We start from the raw sequence: 21,865 nt of genomic DNA on the forward strand, positions 1-21,865 counted from the left end.
TGGGTTCCTAGAACATTAGCTGAGTTTCTAGATTAATAGTGTAATGATAATACCACTAGGCCATTGCCTCCCCTAGTTTGTGGCAGTGACAGTGGGCAGTTATGCCCAAGAAGATTCGGTGAGTATCCTTTTGCAGACTCACAAGACAGATCTGGCTCCATATTGGTCCATTTAGGGGCTGGCACAGTGGTTAGCACTGCTGCCTCACAGCGCCAGGGACCCGGGTTCAATTCCCGGTTTCGGTCACTGTCTGTGCAGAGTCTGCACGTTCTCCCTGTGTCTGCGTTGATTTCCTCCGGGTGCTCAGGTTTCCTCCCACAGTCCAAAAGACGTGCTGGTTAGATGCATTGGCCATGCTAAATTCTCCCTCAGTGTACCCGAACAGGTGCCAAAGTGTGGCGGCTAGGGGATTTTCACAGTAACTTCATTGTGGTGTTAATGTAAGCCTACTTGTGTCATTGACAAATAAGCTTTAAAACTATTGCCGTCCAAGAAGCAACATTTTCCAGTTTCAGAAATAAATAAAATAAACTTTAAAAACTTAAAACTTTGAGCTTGAGGATGCTGAGGTTCAGGAGCTGCCTCTGAAGCCAGGCTGGGGAGGAGAGTGAATGGTCCCGGGTGCTGGGAGGAACACCACTAGGGGGCGCTGTCGCGGGGGGTGCGCACGCGTCAGCTGGGGGGAGTCCGTCCGGGAGCGCGCACGTCAGCCCCGGGGTGCGCGCACGGTGGCGGCCAGCCCAGGTAAGCAGCTATTTAGAGGCGTTCTCAATGGCTCTCCCTCTAAAGCCAAGCTCCTCCAGCTGGGGATTCAGACCGGCCCTGAGCTCCTCCTCAGGGGCTCCAGTGCTTCCAATCCGCCCCTGAGCCCCCGGCTTCGGCCCCTGAGGAGGGGACCGGCTGCAGGCCGCACTCATCCCCGGCCTCGAGTTCAGTCGTGGCCGTACCTCACCCCGGGCAGATTGTGTGTGTGTGGGGGGGATTCACTCCCCATTTAAACTGCAGCAAGGACTGGGATTGGGAAGGGGCTCAGAGCCTCGAAAGCTTGTGTGGCTTTTGCTACCAAATAAACCTGTTGGACTTTAACCTGGTGTTGTTAAACTTCTTACTGTATTGAAAGCTTCAGCAGTGTAGTCACCCCTGGGGTCTCCCATGTGTGTCAGGACAGCAACTACTTTTAAAGTTGCAAATATTTCTCAAATCAAACCTTCTTTACTGAGGTTGGGTAAAAACAAAAGTAGTTATTGTGGTAGATCTCTACCTGAGGTATTTTATTTGTCAGTCCCTTGCTGAGCTCAAGCCTGCTTAAGTGTTGGTGATAATGAGCCATTATCACATTATATGTGGAAAATATTATATATTATTATATTCCACATTATATGTGGAAAATATATGCTTTATGCCAATAGTTATCATTTTAATGTTTTATGTCAGATTAATCTCACCATTTGGAAGAGGCGTTTCATTAGCCAGTGGAGGCACCACCACCTTGCCCTTACCCCCTCGAGCACTCCTTCTCCACATAGAAACTAGAAGCAGGAGTAGGCCATTCGGCCTTTCGAGCCTGCACAGCCATTCGTTATGATCGTGGCTGATCATCAAAATCAATATCCTGATTTTCCCCCCTTTCTCCCATATCCCTTAATCCCTTAAGCCCCAAGAGCGATATCTAATTTCTTCTTGAAATCACACAATGTTTTGGCCTCAACTACTTTCTGTGGTAGTGAATTCCACACATTTGTCACTCTCTGGATGGAGAAATTTCTCCTCACAATTCTAAAAGATTTCTCCCTTATCCTCAAACTATGGCTCCAAGTTCCGGACTCCACCCCCCCCCCCCCCAGCCCCTGCAGCCAATCAGGAACATTCTTTCTGAACCTACCCTGTCTAACCCTACACCTACATCAAGTACCTCCCTCTCCAGTCCCTTCTCTGATCCCCATACCCTCGACCCTCTTTTTCTGGTTTTCGGATCTGTCCTCTTGCTGTTCACCACCCTCAACTGGCATTGCTAAAATCGATTATCTGTTTGTTACCACATTGTTCTTTGTAAATTGGCTGCAGCTTTTTCTACGTTGCAACAATGACCACTTCAAAAGTACTTGGCTGAAAAGTGCTTTTGGAGGCTGTGAAAGGAGCTATGTAAATGCAAGTTAGTTATTCTGTGAAGCTGTGCGATGATACTTCAGTTGCAAAGGAAAAAAATGTGCAGTTAGGAAAATTTATAGTTCCACTATGGTTAAAGTGGTTAAAAAGGCATGAGATCTTGAAATTATGTTAAAAAAACTGCTGATTTGGTTTCAATTGGAGCATGATAAATTCTGAGCATTGAAGGCTTTAGGAATGTGATGGCTTTAGAGAAGGTGCAGAAAAGGTTGACAAGAAGGGTTCCAGGGAAGAGGAACTTCAGTTACATGGACCATATGGAGAAGTTGGAGTTGTTCTCCTTGAAGAAGGGAAGGCTGAAAGGATTTAATCTGATTTACTATTGTCACATATATTAGTATACAGTGGAAAGTATTGTTTCTTGCGCGCTAATCAGGCAAAGCATACCATACATGGAGAAGGAAAGGAGAGGGTGCAGAATGTAGTGTTACAGTCATAGCTAGGGTGTAGAGAAAGATCAAGTTAATATAAGGTAGGTCCATTCAGAAGTCTGATGACAGCAGGCAAGAAGCTGTTCTTGCGTCGGTTTGTACGTGACCTCAGGTGGAAGAGAGTATGTCGGGGTGCGTGAGGTCCTTCATTATGCTGGCTGCTTTTCCGAGGCAATGGGAAGTGTAGACAGAATCAATGGATGGGAGGCTGGTTTGCATGATGGACTGGGCTTCGTTCTTGGCCCTTTGTAGTTTCTTGTATTTTTGGTCAGAGCAGCAGCCATACCAAGCTGCGATACAACCAGTAAGGATGCTTTCTATCTGTAAAAGTTGGTGAAAGTCATAGTGGACAGGCCAAATTCCCTTAGCCTCCTGAGAAAGTGGGCTTTCTTAACTATAGTGGTGGCATGGAGGGATGAGGACAGGTTGGTGATCTAGACACCTGGAAACTTGAAGCTGTCGACCCTTTCTACTTCATCCCTGTTGATGTAGACAGGGGCATGTTCTCCACTACGCTTCCTGAAGTCGATGACTAAATATTTCGTTTTGTTGACATTGAGGGAGAGATTATTGTTGTCACACCAGTTCACCAGATTCTCTCTCACATTTGATAGAGGGGTCTAGACAGAGTAGCTAGGGAAAAATTGTTCCCATTGGTGGAAGAATTTAAAAACAGAGGACACCAATTTAAGGTGAATGGCAAAAGAACCAAAAATGATATGAGGCAAAGCCTTTACTCAGTGAATGGTTAGAATCTAAAATGCACTGCCTGAGAGTGTGGCAGAGGCAGATTCAATCATGGCTTTCAAAAGGGTATTGGATAATTGGAGAGAAAATACATTGTAAAACACAAGGCAAAGGCAGGGCAGTGGCACTAGGTTAATCACACTTTCGTAGAACCAGTGTGGAATCAATGGGCTGAATGGTCTCCTGTGCAATAACTGTTCAGTGGATTCTAGTGCTAAGAATGTTGAAATGCTTATTTCTGGAAGTATGGAACGGTTCATAAATTTCCAAGGAGCAGTCACAGGCCATCTGATTGATGGAATTAGTTGTAAATTAAACAGAAATAAAATAAAGCAAATAATTTAGCGAAGTGAATTCAGAAAAATAGACTTCTGGCACATTCTGTTCTGTGTTCACATGCGAGTGTAGCATTAAATTGGGTGCCAAACTTTTGAGTGTTATCTGAATTCCAATTTCCATCCTTGTGGATTTTCCCTGAGTTGGATGATGATCAGGTTGGCTGCGATTCGCCCACAGCGGACGATGCAGTTAGTCACTGAGCCACAAATCTGATTTTTATTACATAGTCGCTGAATTCAAATTGGTGTTTCACAGGCAGTACGCCACACTGAATTCTTCTTTATTTTGAGACGCACGTGTGTGAGGAGTCGACCAAAATCCAAGGACCTAGACATATCTTCAGCGAACATGCATCTTGTTTTCCTGCGATTAATCAGTTTTCCCCTTGCCAGTAGCAATAATTGTAGAATAAGGACATGGCTGATGGAAGTCAAGGGACTTCAGCACCTAGACAGCTCCTTTTTCCAAATGAGAAAGTGCCCTAGTGAAAGCAAGCATTCTCAACAGAAAGTTGGTGGGCTTGCCTAGGAGATGGCACTTTCTCTACATGACTAGCTCAAAACTCCCACTGCAATCGCGACGAGTTGATGGAACCTTACGAAACTATTAAATTATCGGCCCGATCTCCATTTTAGCAAGAAAACAGAGCTTCCCTCCAGGCTATTCTGAGACCCCCCTGTCTCAGAATAGCCTGGATAGCCTGCTCAGGATAACTGTTTCTGACCGATTTATTGGCAATATGCCACAGGTATTTCTGACCGATTTATTGGCAATATGCCACAGGTATTTTACACTCTCCCTGTTCATATATCGAGCAGGGAGCACAGGGATGAAACTTTGGGCTAACAGGAATTTACAGCATTTTTCATCCACAGAAAGAATATATTAAATGATTGAACTGCAGTCCTTATGACTTCTGCTGACAATGTGATCCTAAGCTGCAAATTTATCCCATTAGTTTTGGCTTAGTTAGATCTATTGCTCCCTCTACAATACAGTTTTTCTCCAGCCCTTCCAATGCCTTGTTGCAGGGGAGAGGGTTTAGTCTGTGCAGGAAAGTGTCAATCTCCACTACGGAAGGATTGCCCTCTAAGGAATAGTAAATGGAACAGAATTTAATAAACTCTGGATTAAATGTGCACCAGATCACTGCTGAATGTGACATCAGCGTTTTTTCTTTTTAATCACAGCAGTTACTGTATTATTCTCATTATTTCCTATGGTTTAGCCAGGACTGCATTTTGCCTTGCCCTCAATTTGACGATGTAACTTGGAGATTGCATATTCAGTTATATCTATTATTGAGGCACTGTGCTGATATTTGAGGAGGCCCCAGTGGTTTTGAGTATTAGGGGCAAAAGGCTGCAAGTCACATTTGGCAAATCATTGGTCTTAACATCTTAGTTCATGATCGTACACTGCTGCTCGCTTTGAGAGGCAAGGGTGTACTCTGTTCCTGATAAATGGGTGATGGATATCCCATGTCAAGAAATTGCTGGAGACACAATCCAGGTGATTGGCACAGGACTCAATGGCTTAAAGTTGGACTCCTGCCACTGTTTGACTTGCATTTAGATTTGCGTTCATTTGTTTCAGCTAAGACAAATTCCAGGGCCACCACTTAATGATCTGAAAGTAGATTAGACGTTAAGGAAATGCTTTAATTCACTTGTTCAGCTCTCATAATGACTCATATGGTAAACACAGTGTGTAACTGGCTTTAATTCCTGGTTTGATCTCGGTTAGTAAGGCATGAGGGAGGAGGAATCCACAATTACCTCCAGTGACCCCAGATCTAAAGCAAAGAAAATTATATAATATTTACAGTATAGAAACAGGCCTTTCGGCCTACCCTGATCTGTGCCAATATTTCTACTCCGTGAATTTCCTCTCGCCCTCCTTCATCAAAGCCTGTCAGCGTGTCCTTGTATTCCTTCCTTCTTTGCGTGTTTCATATTCTTCCACTATATATGTAAAGAAGTTCCTCTTGAAATCTCTACTGTCCTTATTAGTGACTATCTGGTACTTATGGTATCTGACTTTGGTCTCCCCAACAAGTGGAAACGTTTTCTCTATGTCTAGAAGTGCAGTACTCAGAACCGAAAGTACAGAACTTTAGATGAGGTTGAACCGGACTTCAACACTGTGCTGCATTCCTATTTCATAGAATCCCTACAGTGCAGAAGGAGGCCATTCGGCCCATCAAATCTGCATCAACTCAGAATCTGATCTAACCTAAGGTGCGTGAGGTGCTATCACCAGGTTTAATCGGTGCCAGTAAGTAAAGGGAAAATCACACTTGAATCTTTTGTGTGAAGTTCTTAATTCATCAGATCCAATTACTGCCACTACTGCTATCATTGCTCATGAGAAACCCACGACCCTGCACACCCAGACTTGCTACATGATTGGGTCCAGTCAACCAGGGTTACCACTCCTGCTCGGGGTATACCCTGTATGAACATCAGCTGAAAGGAGGACAGGCTTCTCCTTGAATGAACAGTTTATCAACATTCGCTAAGTAAGTATGCACGCAAATAGCCACTTGAATAAGGTACAGGAGGTTGCCTTGTGCCCATCGAATTTGTACATCATCAAGGAGTCAGCACCTTCAGCCAAGAAGCTGAAGAGAAAAGGACAACTCCGCAACTCTTATCAATCCCTTAATTTGATTAGGGATAGTCAGCACGGTTTTGTGAAGGGTAGGTCGTGCCTCACAAACCTTATTGAGTTCTTTGAGAAGGTGACCAAAGAGGTGGATGAAGGTAAAGCAGTTGATGTGGTGTATATGGATTTCAGCAAAGCGTTTGATAAGGTTCCCCATGGTAAGCTATTACAGAAAATACAGACACATGGGACTGAGGGTGATTTAGTGGTTTGGATCAGGAATTGGCTAGCTGTAAGAAAACAGAGGGTGGTGGTTGATGGGAAATGTTCATCCTGGAGTTCAGTTACTAGTGGTGTACCGCAAGGATCTGTTTTGGGGCCACTGCTGTTTGTCATTTTTATTAATGACCTGGATGAGGGCGTAGAAGGATGGATTAGTAAATTTGCGGATGACACTAAAGTCGGTGGAGTTGTAGACAGTGCGGAGGGAAGTGGCAGGTTACAGAGGGACATAGATAAGCTGCAGAGCTGGGCTGAGAGGTGGCAAATGGAGTTTAATGTGGAAAAGTGTGAGGTGATTCACTTTGGAAGGAGTAACAGGTAATGGTAAGATACTTGGTAGTGTGGATGAACAGAGGGATCTGGGTGTCCATGTGCATAGATCCCTGAAAGTTGGCACCCAGGTTGATAGGGTTGTTAAGAAGGCAGACGGTGTGTTAGCTTTTATTGGTAGATGTATTGAATTTCAGAGCCATGAGGTCATGCTGCAACTGTACAAAACTATGGTGCGGCCGCACTTGGAGTATTGCGTACAGTTCTGGTCGCCGCATTATAGGAAAGATGTGGAAGCATTGGAAAGGGTGCAGAGGAGTTTTACCAGGATGTTGCCTGGTATGGTGGAAAGATCGTATGAGGAAAGGCTGAGGGACTTGAGGTTGTTTTTGTTAGAGAGAAGAAGGTTAAGAGGTGACTTAATAGAGGCATACAAGATGATCAGAGGATTAGATAGGGTGGATAGTGAGAGCCTTTTTCCTCGGATGGTGATGGCTAACACGAGGGGACATAGTTTTAAATTGAGGGGTGAGAGATATAGGACAGATGTCAGAGGTAGGTTCTTTACTCAGAGAGTAGTAAGGGCGTGGAATGCCCTGCCTGCAGCAGTAGTGGACTCGTCGACATTAAGAGCATTCAAATGGTTATTGGATAAACATATGGATGATATTGGAATACTGTAGATTAGAGGGGCTTTAGATTGGTTTCACTGGTCGGCGCAACATCGAGGGCCGAAGGGCCTGTACTGCGCTGTAATGTTCTATGTTCTAACTCCACTCCAATCCAGAAACAGTCTCTATAAATAAGCATCACGATCAGGTCTAGCTGTAACGAATGGCTGATAGAGTAGCAATACGAACTATATGGCACAATATCCCTTGTATGTAAGATGGTGAAGATCCAACAGACCAATCACGTGGATTCTTTTAGTGTCGGTCACAGAAGCGCGGTTTTGGACAATAAAATGTAGTCCTGGACCTTATTAAAATAGGTAGTTATTGTCACTGGAACATCTGCCAAAGAAAGCGTCTTGGTTTTCTAACGATAAGGAAACCCCGGAGGGAGTCTACACTGGGTGCATATATATTACAGTATTTGCATAATTTTTTTTGCTCGCGTTTGCTGGGACATTTTTAAACTCTTCCTCAGGGTCAAAGGTTTTCTCTGCAGTACTGTAATCTTTTCTGAATTAGGGTTGCTATTTTGAACATCAAGCCCAGGCTACCTTCCCCAGGGACTTTGATTGACTCCTCATTTGCTGCATCTCTTAAATTTATGCAATGTCCCATCTCAACCGTTTCAATTTGAATAAAAATATTTTCCTGTCCCAGCCATGATAATTGCTGAAATATTGAAGCATTGTTGCAGTATAAAGATGATGGTTACCTGGCCGCGGGTGACTGTCTGTGGAATTTGCACATTCTCCCCATGTCTGCGTGGGTTTCCTCTGGGTGCTCTGGTTTCCTCCCACAGTCCAAAGGTGTGCAGGTTAGATGGTTTGGCCATGCTAAATTGTCCCTTCGTGTCCAAAAATGTGTAGGGGATAGGGCAGAAGAGAGGGACTGTGCAAGATTCTCTGACAAAGAGTTGGTGGAGAATCGATGGGCCAAATGGCCCCTTCTGCACTGCAGGAACTCTATGATAAGGTGCATGAGATGTTACCACCAGGTTTAATCGGTGCCCATAATTAAAGGGCAAAATCACACTGGAATCTTTTTGTGTGAAGTTCTTAATTCATCAGCTCAAATTACTGCCACTGTCACTGCTCATGAGAGACCCACAACTATCTTCATGTATCCAGTTGAAAACTTCCCTTCCCAGGCACGAGAAAAGATTGGTGGGGCATTACTATAATTGCACTACTGGACCTTTCTCACAGGTCAAATAAGTAAGGGAGACACGTGGTGGGATTTTCCAGTCCCACCAAAGGCGATCCCCCACAGTGGGTTCCCTGGCTGCAGGATGGGCGAGCCACGCAAAACATCGTAGACATTGGGGGAACCGGAAGATCCTACTGGCTGCCAATGGCGAACTGCCTCCGCTGCTGGAAAAATGCCGTGGAGGACTGGAAAATCCCACTCGTAGTCTGCCAATGTTGCATATGCAACTTTTACACTTCACTCAAATGCCAGTGGCAGCATTTGCGAGATTTGAGTAGATCCATACAGATCCATGGATGAGATCCTCCATCTGTGTGAAACATTTGTCAAACCAAGACGAGGCAGCAGGGTGGCACAGTAGTTAGCACTGCTGCCTCACAGCGCCAGGGACCCGGGTTCGATTCCCAGCTTGGGTCACTGTCTGTGTGGAGTCTGCACAGTGTCTGCGTGGGTTTCCTCTGGGTGCTCCAGTTTCTTCCCACAGTCTAAAGGTGTGCAGGTTAGATGGTTTGGCCATGCTAAATTGTCCCTTTGTGTCCAAAAATGTGTAGGGGATAGGGCAGAAGAGAGGGTCTGTGCTGGTTAGGCGCATTGGCCATGCTAAATTCTCCCTCGGTGTACCCGAACAGACGGAGTGTGACGCCTTGGGGAACTTCACAGTAACTTCATTGCAATGTTAATGTAAGCCTACTTGTGACGAATAAACTTTCAAAAAAAAGGAGTATTACTTGCAGCTAAGATTAGAAGAAGCAAGAGAGTGAAAAGGATAATCCAGCAATGAAATCATTGTGATATAAAGAGAGATTAGGGACACTGAGTATATTCTCAATTTATTAAATAAAGAAGAATCGACTTGCATTTCAATAATGCTTTGCAAGCACGGGACTTCTCAAAAAAATCTTTACAGCCAGTGAAGTACTTTTTAAAATGTAGCCACTCTTGTAGGAAACATGGCAGCCAATTTGCACACAGCAAGCTCACACAAACAGCAATCTGATAGTGAGCAGCATTCTGTCTCACTGATGTTGACTGAGGGATAGATAAATAAAAATCTCCAGAATTCAGGAGATAACTCTCCTGCCCTTCGAAATAATGCCACAGGATCTTTCACATCTACCCAAGCGGACAGACAGGCCTCAGTTTAACATCTCATCTGAAAAACGGCACCTCCAACAATGCAGCATTCCCTCAGTACTGCGCTAGAGTGTTAGCCTTGATTTTTGTATTTAAGCCCCGACATCCCCAGGTGGGACTTGAGGAAGTGCATTTGGCATCTTTGAAAGCTTCCTCAAAACCTAACTGTTCAAACAAGTCTTGCGTCTACTTCTGGAAGTCCATAGTAAGTGTTGATCACTTCTTGTGTGAAGCTGATATCAGTCCTAAGTTCTTTCACTCTTTTTCTCTCTATGATGTACATGCTTACCCAGCCGTACCTCTGCCTTTCTGCTGCTGTGATTGCTACCCTGCACTTTTGAGAGTTCAACATTTCCTTGGCTTTGTTGATTGCTGCTTGACATTGTATGGGCATGTTGAGGCTCTTGTGCTTTTTCTGACTTTATCCTTTGCTATTTCTGCGTCATTGGTAGAGTCTGTGTGGTCCTTAGTTTCCTGTTCAAGTGCAGCATTTTGCCCTCCCTATGTCAAATACTGTCTGCCATTGTTCTGACCACATATGTCTTTTGTTCAACGTTTCTATTAATTTTTGAAGCATCTCCTCCAATTCCTCTGCCTTTCCTAGGTTGATATCACCTGCAAATTTGACCTTTCCTTTACAACTCAGGGAATGGCTACAAATTTAGAAGCATTAATGGTCCTAAGACTAAGGCACTCTACTCTCCCCTCTGTTCCCATCTTGCATAGCTCCTTGTACAAGTATCCATGGGATGGTGTGGTTGACTATCCTGAAAGCCACAAAGCGATTGAGGTGGAAGAGAATGGATGCAGCACCATGATTGTCGGACAGAATGTTGTTGAGTGAAATGTATCAGTTAGTCTCAGTGCTGTGGATGAGATGAAAACCAGCCTGGAGGTATTCACATCGGGAGGCATGGGTACAGGATTTGGTGCAACAACACACCCCACCATCTGAGAGAGGAAAGCGTGGGTTGGAGAGGATGGGAGTAAGAAGCTGACAGTCACAGCAATGTTGAAAGGACTGGGAGGGGAAATAGACCCTGGGTAAAGGCATTAAACCAGTTTAACTTGTTACGTTGGCACAGTATTCGGTTTTCTTACGAGGCATATGTCGTCTACAATGTAAGGTTGACTGGCTTGCTCCTTCCTTTCCCAGCCGGCACGATCAGTATAACGCTATCCCTGACCAGCGTAAAATAACGTAGAGTACCGCTGGTATTATAGAAAACCAGATAATTAAAAAAGACAATGCCGTAATAATTCAGGTTAAATCACAACTCCATTGCCTGATATCTGTTTTTGGTTTAATTTGTAAAAATTTGTAAAAGCACATGAAATAAAATCCATGGAAATGAGCGATACCAGTAAGACTAACCGTGAAATTCTTGATGACAGCTACTCCATGGAAACAGCTGGCGACATGTGAAGAGTCAATATTGAGTCGATATTAATATAATGCAAGTGGATTTTACATAGTTGCTGAATGGAGATATCATGGGAATTCTCAAATCCTTTCAAACACTTTTCAGTACAGTCTACGTCTTTACTTAAAAAGTAGAATTATTCAAATTAACCCATTTTGACGTCGCACAGGAGGCTTTATTCCCTCCATTTCAATTGAAGGGTAGACTGTATTTGAATTACCTTTCCCCTTCTTAGCTCTGTAACCTCTTATAACCACCCGAGAATTGTTTCTTCCAGCTCTGTCCTCTTGTGCATGTTCCAACTCCATTGTGTCCAACTCCATTGTACCAGCAATGGAGATTGTGCCTGCAACAGTCTAAACCTAAGCTCCCTCGGAGTTCTGGCTAATTTTTTTTTGTCTCACTCTCACTCATCTTAAATGCATTGCCATGCTGCTGCCCCTCACCCACTGACGCCATTTCACACAGCGCATGTTAGAACACCCTTGCACCTTTTTCTTTGGTTTAAAGTGGGGACGTGTTTACAATATACTCTTGCTTGTTTTCCACTCTTGTTCTTCAGTGAGCTATGGAGCCATGCTTCTGAATCCCCATTGGAAAGGACCACAGCTTAATCCTGGATTGAATTTCAGATTATTTGAATTGGTTTGAGTTTTGAAAGCCCAGAGTATTTGGCTTAAATTGTGTGGACACGAAAGCTACTAAAACTCAAACACAGCAACCAGTATGACTGTTTTCCCTGTTAGAGTTTTAACAACACCAGGTTCCACGTCATGTTTTCCCTGTTGACAGAGGACGTTGTCTCCGAGAGGGAGTTTAGCAATTAGCTTTAAATTAGGAGCAGTTTTATACTGTGTTTTATGCAGTGTAGGAACTAGATTGTGGCGGCCTGAACTCCATTCACTTAGGACTGCTGCAGCCAGAAGACAGGGTAAACTTTTATTCTTCGGTCTCGTTCTAAGTCCTGGAAGTAAAGGGGCAATGTCTAGTCCACTACATCTCCCTATTCAAGTTACTTAAAAGTTATTTATTATTAGTCACAAGTAGGCTTACATTAACACTGCAGTGAAGCTACTGTGAAAATCCCCTAGTCGCCACATTCCAGTGCCTGTTCGGATACACTGAGGGAGAATTTAGCATGGTCAATGCACCTAATTTGAAGCAGTATTTTGTTTGGGCCGGGGAACAGAATTAACCCGTTCCACAGTAAGCATGTATCGTGACTGACTTGTTAATCTTTAAATATTTTAGTCGGTCAGCTGAGATTCAATTCACGCAAACAGAAGCAATTTACCCCGATTTTGTGAAGCATTTTTGTGTTTTGGGTTTGTGCCGCTGAGAATCCGACTCGAGTCACTTAGGTCGATGGGAATGGATTTGAACTTGGGGCCAAAAACAAAAGAGCGTTTCAGTCAACTGCACCACCCAGTTCCTTGGGATTCCTGGAAACCCAGAATCCAGCAAATAATTCACTTCTTGCTATTGTCTTTTGTCAATGACCCTAATCCACTGCAGTCTAAATAAGGTTGAAATAAGCAGCCTTGCCACCAGTGATGGTGAGACTCAGTCTGAGAGCGAATGGCCTTGTTCACCTTGCACCCCCAAAGTGACATGGTTTCCCTCTGATATGATGTATGTTCTTCTCAGTGAAGTGTTCTTCTTGTGTCACCTTGCCAAGAAGCACGTCCGTCGCTTTAAGAAGTGAACTGCTTCTCCTTTTGTGTACGACTTTAGTTCCATTGTAACGGAAGGAAATTCTTCCGTCAGTCTCAAGATTGTGTGTGTTTGGGGTCACAAGCTGCCAAAAATTTTTAATCATGCACCTAATGAGCTCCCACAAACCTGGAACATTTTAATGATGGGGGAAGTTAGTGATTATGCTTTGTTGTAAATTATATAGCATCTTTTGGCTTTTGCAATACCGAAACAAAAAAGAAAATTCTGGGCATGTGGGTAATTTCAGATCTTATTATATTTTCCTGCATTTCGAAGACCTTGCTCTTTCAGAGAGCCGGTGCATACTTGGTGGGCCGAATGGCCTCCTTTTGCACTGCAGGGATTCTATGATACAAACATTATGCAAGCACGGGATGGGATAGGACAAAGCATCATCCAGGGATCCCTCTAATGCCCTCCTCCACCCCTGAACCTCACCCAACCCCACCCCCCCCAAAAAAACGAGTAAAAGTATAAAGTATATTTATAAGTGTCACAAGGAGGCTTGCACTAACACTGCAATGAAGTTACGGTGAAATTCCCCACGCTCCGGCGCCTGTTCGGATACACTGAGGGAGAATTTAGCATGGCCAATGCATCTAACCAGCACATCTTTCGGACTGTGGGAGGAAGTCGGAGCACCCGGAGGAAACCCACGCAGACACGGGGGAGAATGTGCAAACGCCACACAGACAGTGACCCAAGCCGGGAGTCAAACCCGGGTCCCTTGCCCTGTGAGGCAGCAGTGCTAATGGAGCTTTCACTAATATGTAGAATGTTTCGAACAAATCGTCTCAAACGCACAGAGAGAAATCTCTCTCAAACTAGCAAGCCAGCTTTCAAGACATCTGCAGCAGCTGGCATTGATATAGCACCTTTCACACAATAAAATGCCTCAGGGCACCTGACAGAAATGTTATCAAATAAAATTTGACATTGAACCACCAAAGGAGATTATAGGGCAAATGACCAAAAGTTTATTTAAAGATGGCCTTAAGGGAGAGAGGTGGAGAGGTTTAGGAAGGGACTTTCAGAGCCTCAGGCTTCAGCAGCTGAAGGCATGGCTACCAATGTTGGAGCGATTAAAACGAGGCCAGAATTGAAGGAGTGTGGATATGTCACAGGGTTGTGAGGTCGAAGAAGGGTGGCAAGGGTATATAGGTATTTGAAAACAAGGATGAGAATTTAAAAACTGAGGTGTTACTCATGTGGGAGCCAGTGCAGCCAAGGAGGAGTGGGTGAACGGGGTTTGGTGCGAGTTCGGAATAGAGAGCAGAGTTCTGGGTGAGCCTACGTTTATAGAGACGAGCTTCAAATCAGGGTGGGCCAATTTCTTAATGTTGCACTCTCTTATCTGGGCAGTTTGCTTTGTGGCACCACCTTATCTGAAGCCAGGGCTTGATGTACCCAATTAATAATCTGTCCAGTGGCAGAGGTCCCCCGACGGAGGAATCCTCCCCCTTAACATCGGGTCCGAGGCTGGAAGTTGTTGCACTCAGCAATCTTATACAACCTTAAGTTGCATCGATTCACGGACTCCCAAAAAGGCTTTGCGGAGTCCATAGACCACGCATATATATGTTGCCTTAGACTGCAGCCCCTTTTTAGTTATTTGAAAAATCTTTTGTTACTGTTTAGTTTGCACTTCACCCCATGTTCCTGATCTACAGGTACCCAGTGCAGAGAGAGGTCGGGAAGGGAGAGAACCACCTCATGGACCTGCTCCAGCGCCTGGCCAAACTTGCTGTCAGCAGGTCCAGGCAGCGGGTGACCGAGAGCGTCGCCCAACCTCTACCGTGGCTACGTTCGCAGACAGGTGTCCCTGGAGAGGGAACATGCGAAGTCCACTGGCATCATCGAGACATTCCAATGCTCAGTGGGCACCGCAGGGACCAGGATGCCTTATTAACCCCTTTAATCACATTTTAGTTTGATGTTTTAAGTTTCATTTGTGATTTGTTTTTTTTGTTGAGGGCAGTATCCCTTTAAGGGGCTGCCCCTTTGTCCCTCAGTTCATTTGGCTTATTTTAATTGGTTTATCCGAAAGAATTGGAGGCGATGTCCGCTCCTTTTCGTCAGTCCCCAAAATTGGACACTGAGGTCCGAGGCGCGGCTTCCAGCCCCATGTACGCTGCCGCTGAGTTCCTGAGCACCTTCAGCTCCGAGCTCTTCCAGAGGCCAATAAAGATGGATTTCTTACATTTGTCACCTCTTGTTTTGCATTGCTCACATCGCTAACAGGAGGTGAGAGCAGGCATTGATGCCTTTCTCTGACTTTGATAATTAGTTTGGGGATCAGGTTAGTGACAGTACAAATGGGACTTCCTGGTGAGAGCAATTTTGGCGAACAGCAGGTGATTTACAGCGAGTGCTTTCATGGAAATTTCTGTACTCTTGAGGATTTAACTGAATGCATGAAACATAATACAATAATTGTCCCTATGTTACCCAAAGTGGATGTCTCCTCTCCTCCCCTTCTCATCCCAACCCTGGTTCATATTGGTTATACGGAGAGTAACCTCTGACTGCCAAGCAATCAGTAAAATTGGTCTGCAGCACACATACAAAAAAATTCCCTCGTTACAGCCCTGCTGTGTAATGTGATACATAAGTCACAGCTTAAAGTGTTGTTGGCAGCAGAATTAATGGATGAGACCTTCCGCTAGAAGTGTGCCCTAGATCTAACTATATAGTCGTGCTCTGGGTACATCATATCAGGAATTGATGTTACAGGCGCTGAATGTTTAGGAATTCAACTACTCAGAGTCTGAACATTAGCCTTTGAATGTTTATGATAATGAGGAATGGCTGCTCCAAACTGAAATGGTTGTAAAAGATAGGCTTTGAAATTAGTTGTTGACTGAAAACATGTGAACAATTTCGCCTGAAACAAGCAAATAAAATAGCAGTAAGAGTATGTTTACTGCCACAGCACAGTGGTCTAGATATTTAATGACAATGCCCCCCCCCCCTCACCCCATTTTTCAAGTGTAAAATTGATGCAAACGCATTCAAAATGGCATGTACCTGCTCAGCTAGAAGTGTACTGACCTTTCCCTCTCCCCCTCCCCTACAGCTCCCCAATCCCTGCCCCCACCCTGTGTAGGCATCAAGAGAGGTGCCCCAGGAACCTAAGCTGAAGCGTATGAACATACGAATTAGAAGCAGGAGGAGGCCACTCGGCCCCCCAAGCCAGTTCCGCTATTCAATAAAACCATGGCTGATCTGATCGTTATCTCAACTCCACATTCCTGCCGAACCCCAATAGCCTTTCACCCCCCCCTCCCCCACTTTGTTAATCAAGAATCTATCGAGCTCCGCCTCAAAAATATTCAAAGACTGCTTCCACTGCCTTTTGAGGAAGAGAGTTCCAGAGACTTACCACCCTCTGAGAGCAAATATTTCTCCTCATCTCTGTCTTAAATGGGTGACCCCTTATTTTTAAACAGTGACCCCCAGTTACAGATTCTCCAACAAGAGAAAACATCCTCTCCACATACACCCTGCGAATACCTCAGAATCTTCAAGGTTTCCATCAAGTCGCCTCTTACTCTTCTAAACTCCAGTCGATACAGAGCTTACCTCTCCAACCTTTCCTCATAAGACAACCTGCCCATTCCTGTTTTAGTCGACTAAACCTTCTCTGAACTGCTTCTAACGCATTTACATCAAGGAGGCATTAGGCCCTTTGCACGAACACTTCTTTCACAACCCATGCACCAAATCGTTTTGCCATTACTGGCTGCGTCCAATGAAATTTTGCAGTTTGCAAGGGCACTGAACGCAGGTTTAGCAGTAATATTTGTAAGAGTGTTGGATAAAAACTCAAAAGCAAAGAATTTCCAGGACTATAGGGAAAGAACAGGGGGAATTAGAACAATGGGTAACTCTACCAAAGTGCTGGCACATGCACAATGAGCGGAATGGCCTCCTCCTGTTTCATTGTTTGTTTCTACACAGGTCCTTGAAGGGAGAGCCAGAGGCAGTCACGTGAAAAATTTGAGTTATGTAAAATGTACTTGCCAGATTATTGAGTTGGTATCAGCAAGGTGGTTTCTCGAGGCTCCCTGCACTTCATGATACGATTGCCTGTAGCCACTCAGCACTCTCCTGAACACCAGATTCCTTGTCCTGATTGGTTCCACTACCGCACCTTTTAAAATTAAAGTTAAAGCTTATTTATTAGTCACAAGTAGGCTTACATTAACACTACAATGAAGTTTACGAGGGGAATTTCACAGTAACTTCATTGCAGTGTTAATGTAAGCCTTACAGTGACTAATAAATAAACTTTAACTGTGAAAATCCCCTAGTCGCCACACTCCACCGCCTGTTCAGGTACACTGAGGGAGAATTTAACATGGCCAGTGCACCTAACCAGCACGTCTTTGGACTGTGGGAGGAAACCGGAGCACCCGGAGGAAACCCACACAGTCACAGGGAGAACGTGCAAATTCCACGGTCCAATCTCCAAGGAAAACAGTCCATACTTCTCCAGTCTATCCACTTAACTGGAGTTCCTCAACCTTTAACCAGCCAGCTATCTTCCAAGTGAACGTCACATCATTACATATATTTTTCACATCTATTTATGTTCAACCACCTCTTGTCTCAAGGCCCCAAAGTCTTATCCTCTCGAGGAGGCCAGACATTTCAATGCTGTACTTTTACACACACATTCATTTTCAAGGTTCCAGTATTGTTGCTGTGAGCAAACTCTTCCATCACTGGACATAATTTTCCCATTGTCCCACTACCATGGCATCTTTTCAAACTCTGCCCTATTTTGAAGTTTCCCCACTTTACTGTCCTAAAAAGAAGAACATGTTTTAAAGTTAGATATTAATTTTCATATATAAGGTATATTTTAAGAGTTCGTATTTTGTTCGTATCCTTAATAATCTTTCAAGATGTTGAACTGAGGCCTCCCTCTGCCAGACATAAAAGATCCCATGGCATTTTTTTCAAAGAAGAGTAGGGGGCTTCTCTTTGCGTCTGTTAAGGTTTACCTCTCGGCTAACACTGCAAATGTGGGCCATTCATTTCTGCTCGCTGGCCACTGCGTTTACCTACAAAACAATGGCGAGATTTTGAATGCAATTCATTGGCTGTGAAACACCTTGGGATCTGAAGTGCGAGACACGGAACTTAGTTTTCTTTCCTGACTGTTGATGGTTTGTTATTTTCCTTCCTTTCTCTCCAGACTGCTGATGTTATGTTTGAGGATTTATTAACCGACGGCAGCAATGGGTGTGAAGGGCCTCCAGGGGTTTGTGGATCACGCGTGCCCACAAGCGAGCGTGTGGGTGAATTTGAAGGAGATGGCAAAGCAGCACCGGCGTTCCCATCCTGATCATTCCCCTGTTGTGGTGGTGGATGCCATGGCATGTCTCCGGTACTGGTATACCCCAGAGGCCTGGGTTCATGGCGGGCAGTGGCGCGAGTACTTGCAGAGCCTGAATAACTTTGTGGATGCTTTTTTAGCCATTGACGTGGGGCTGGTGTTTTTCTTCGATGGGGTAATCGAACAGAAGAAAAGGGACGAATGGGTCAAGCGACGGCTGAGGAACAACACAGAAATAGCAAAAATCTTTCAGTGTATAACAGCAACAGGCCGCCAGCCAGGAAGAAACATGTTCTTCATTCCTTCTGGGCTGGCCACATTCACTCGCTTTGCCTTGAAATCCATGGGCTTGGACACCAGGTGTTCCCTGCAGGAGGCAGATTACGAAATCGCCAGCTACGCCAGGTTAAATGGTTGTATGGCAATTCTGGGTCAGGACTCGGATTACCTCATTTACGACACTGTGCCGTATCTCTCGGTGAACAAGCTGCAAATCGACAAACTGACTACTCTCATGTACTCCCGGGAAAGTCTCTGCCGCTCCCTCAGCCTGCAGCAGACAGACCTGCCACTTTTGGCCTGTCTTCTCGGCAATGATGTGGTGCCAGAAAAGGTGGTGGAACAACTGAAGCGCCAGTGCTTGGCTAGGACCTCGAGTGACTCAAGAATGAGGCAGAAGAGGCAGGAGGTGGTCGAGGCTGTGGCACATTATATCTCCAACATTTCCCAGTCTCGTGACGGACTGAGAGAGGTGGGGAAAAACATGCAACACACTTCACCTGAACGTTTGCTGGAGGTGGGTGTGAGATCCTACTTACTGCCTGAGCAGCGCTCACCCTGGCTTCCAAACACTGAAACATCTCCAGTGACAGACCAACATGAAAATGCCATGTACCCAGTCCAAAGGATTTTGCAGGTGTGTATATAATTCTCCATTTAAATCTTAACATAGTTGGGTAACACATTCTCGATGGAAAGCATTGATGGAAAGTGTGCTGGCAGTATCAGGGTAGCAACTACAGGGAAATAGCCGCTGTATTATTACATTCAAACCATCTTTGTGACATAGTTGAGGAAGAGAAAAAATACCCGAGAGAGCTATGGAACATATTTAACCAAAAGTTTTAAAGTTTAAAGTTTATTTATTAGTGTCACAAGTAGGCTTACATTAGCACTACAATGAAGTCACTGTGAATATCCCCTAGTCGCTACACTTTGGCGCCTGTTCGGGTACACTGAGGGAGAATTTAGCATGGCCAATGCACCAGCACGTCTTTCGGGCTGTGGGAGGAAACCGGAGCACCCGGAGGAAACCCACGCAGACACGGGGAGAACGTGCAGACTTCGCACAGACCCAAGCTGGGAATCGAATCCAGATCCCTGGCGCTGTGAGGCAGCAGTGCTAACCACTGTGCCACCGTGTCACCCGTGTCTTAATTGTGAGACGTTTCATTTGGAACAGTTTGATGTAATGAATTAGTGCAAGGCCATTTCACCTCTGAGACCCAGGGTTACATCCAGCTCAAAGTCAAGGTTCTGACTGCCCTAGCTGAAATGGCTTGGGCAGTTGCATCCCTGTTGTTACTAGCTGAGGTTTCCAGAGTACAAACTGGCTTCATTTTGGCACAATGGACTCTGTATCCATCCTCATGCATTTATATTGCACCTTTCATGACTTTAGGACATTCCAAACTGCTTTATCATAGAATCCCTATTGTGCGGAAGGAGGCTATTGGCCTATCGAGTCTACACCCACTCGCTGAAAGAGCATCCTAACCAGCATTCCCCCCCACCCCCATAACCCCATGCATTTACCATGGCTAATCCACTTAATCTTTGGACTGTGGGAGGAAATCGCTGCACCCGGAAGAAAGTCACGCAGACACAGGGAGAAAGTGCAAATTCCGCACAGACTGTGATGCAAGCCGGGAATTGAACTTGGGTCCCTGGCGCTGCAAAGCAGCAGTGCTAACCCACTGTGCCATCACACCACCCTTTACGGCCAGTGAAGTCCTTTTGAAGCGCGTTCGCTATTGTAAAGGCGGCAGTCAGTCTGCACACAGCAAGCACCCAAAAACAGCCATGGGGTAAAAGACAGATAGCCTGCTGTGGTCATGTTGGTTGAGAGCTAAATATTTGCCAGGGATAACCTCCCTGCTCTTCTTCAGTTACTGCTGTGAAATCTTTTACATTGACCTCAGGGCGGCATGGTGGCACAGTGGTTAGCACGGCTGCCTCACAGCACCAGGGACCCGGGTTCCATTCCCAGCCTCAGGGTCACTGTCTGTGTGGAGTTTGTACATTCTCCCCATGGCTGCGTGGGTTTCCTCCGGGTGCTCCAGTTTCATCCCACAGTCCAAAGATGTGCGAGTTTGGTGGATTGGCCATGCTAGATTGCCCCTTAGTGTCGGGGGGACTAGCTAGGGTAAATGCATGGGGTTATGGGGATAGGGCCTGGGTGGGATTGTAGTCAGTGCAGACTCGATAGACCGAATGGCCTCCTTCTGCACTGTATGATTCTATGATCTATGACCTGAGAGGGTAGCCAGGGCCCTTGGTTTAACGTTGCATCGAAAAGATGGAGGGTTGCACTGCCGCAAATCACCTGTGTTACTGCAATCGTAGTTCCTGCTCCATAACCTCTACCACTGAGAAAATCAAGAGTAGCAACATTGTGGGAACTCGGTAACTTCCAGGTTCCCTTCAGAGTTGCACACAATCCTCAACTTGGACATGTATCACCATTCTTCTGTTGTCACTGGGTCAGTATCCCGAGTAATTCGCTTCTTGACGCTATCCCGGGAACAAACTCATCACAAGGAACTGCAGTGGGTTAATGAGAAAGCCCACCACCTTTCCCAGCTCGGGATGGGAAATATATGCAAGCTTTGCCCACATCCTGTTAACGGATCTTAAAATTATGGTCAAAAAGCCTGTTTGACGATGATGGTTAATGTGGGAAGTGGTAATGTTGCATTAATGCAGAACTGCTTCCTCCACTGGGAGATAATTGGCAAGCAGAGTGGAGACGCAGGTCTATATATAACTCATGGTATCTGTAAGCTGCAAGGGCTTAACGATGGCACTCCCAGATCAGGCACAGCAAACTAAGTTTCCTCAACAATGTGCCCCAGCATCAGACTTGAAAGAGCACCCCAACTGTATGTGCCTTTTCCCACGCCTCTGAGCGAGATTGCCAAATTACTGGACCCACGCCCACTCAGAACTGTTCAAATTCGCTTGATAGAAAACCCTGACATTTAGCAGGCAGAGGAGAGCTGGCAGGATTTGAAGTTAAACCTCAGAAAAACCTAATTAAATTTTCTGTTAATTACTTCTGTGTATTGGGCCTAGAACTTGGAATGAGTCGTTGGTGGAAGAATCGTTTCAATGGAGCAGGATGATTGAAACGGAAGAGTTTATTCAGGTAGACCACTGGTAGCCAGTGACCCTCAGAAGGCAGTAATAGTGTTAAAAATGGTGGAAGAATCGTTTCAATGGAGCAGGATGATTGAAATGGAAGAG

The 21,865-nt window shown here is 45.1% G+C and overlaps 1 protein-coding gene across 4 annotated transcripts in view; it reads left to right on the forward strand.

The window, feature by feature from the left end:
* The first annotated feature begins 667 nt into the window (after positions 1 to 667).
* Positions 668 to 21,865, forward strand: part of fam120b (family with sequence similarity 120 member B) — a 62,605-nt gene continuing 41,407 nt past the window's right edge. For 2 of the 4 annotated variants that reach the window (XM_078229474.1, XM_078229477.1), the window contains exons 1-2: positions 668 to 744; positions 18,200 to 19,256. In XM_078229474.1, coding sequence (XP_078085600.1) covers positions 18,243 to 19,256 — 1,014 coding nt within the window. In that variant the 5' untranslated portion in view covers positions 668 to 744; positions 18,200 to 18,242. Of the gene's footprint in view, positions 745 to 15,235; positions 15,351 to 18,107; positions 19,257 to 21,865 lie in introns of those variants that run through there. The other 2 variants (XM_078229476.1, XM_078229475.1) reach the window with 2 other exon arrangements.

Source organism: Mustelus asterias, chromosome 15, assembly GCF_964213995.1.
Source record: "Mustelus asterias chromosome 15, sMusAst1.hap1.1, whole genome shotgun sequence".
NCBI lineage: Eukaryota > Metazoa > Chordata > Chondrichthyes > Carcharhiniformes > Triakidae > Mustelus > Mustelus asterias.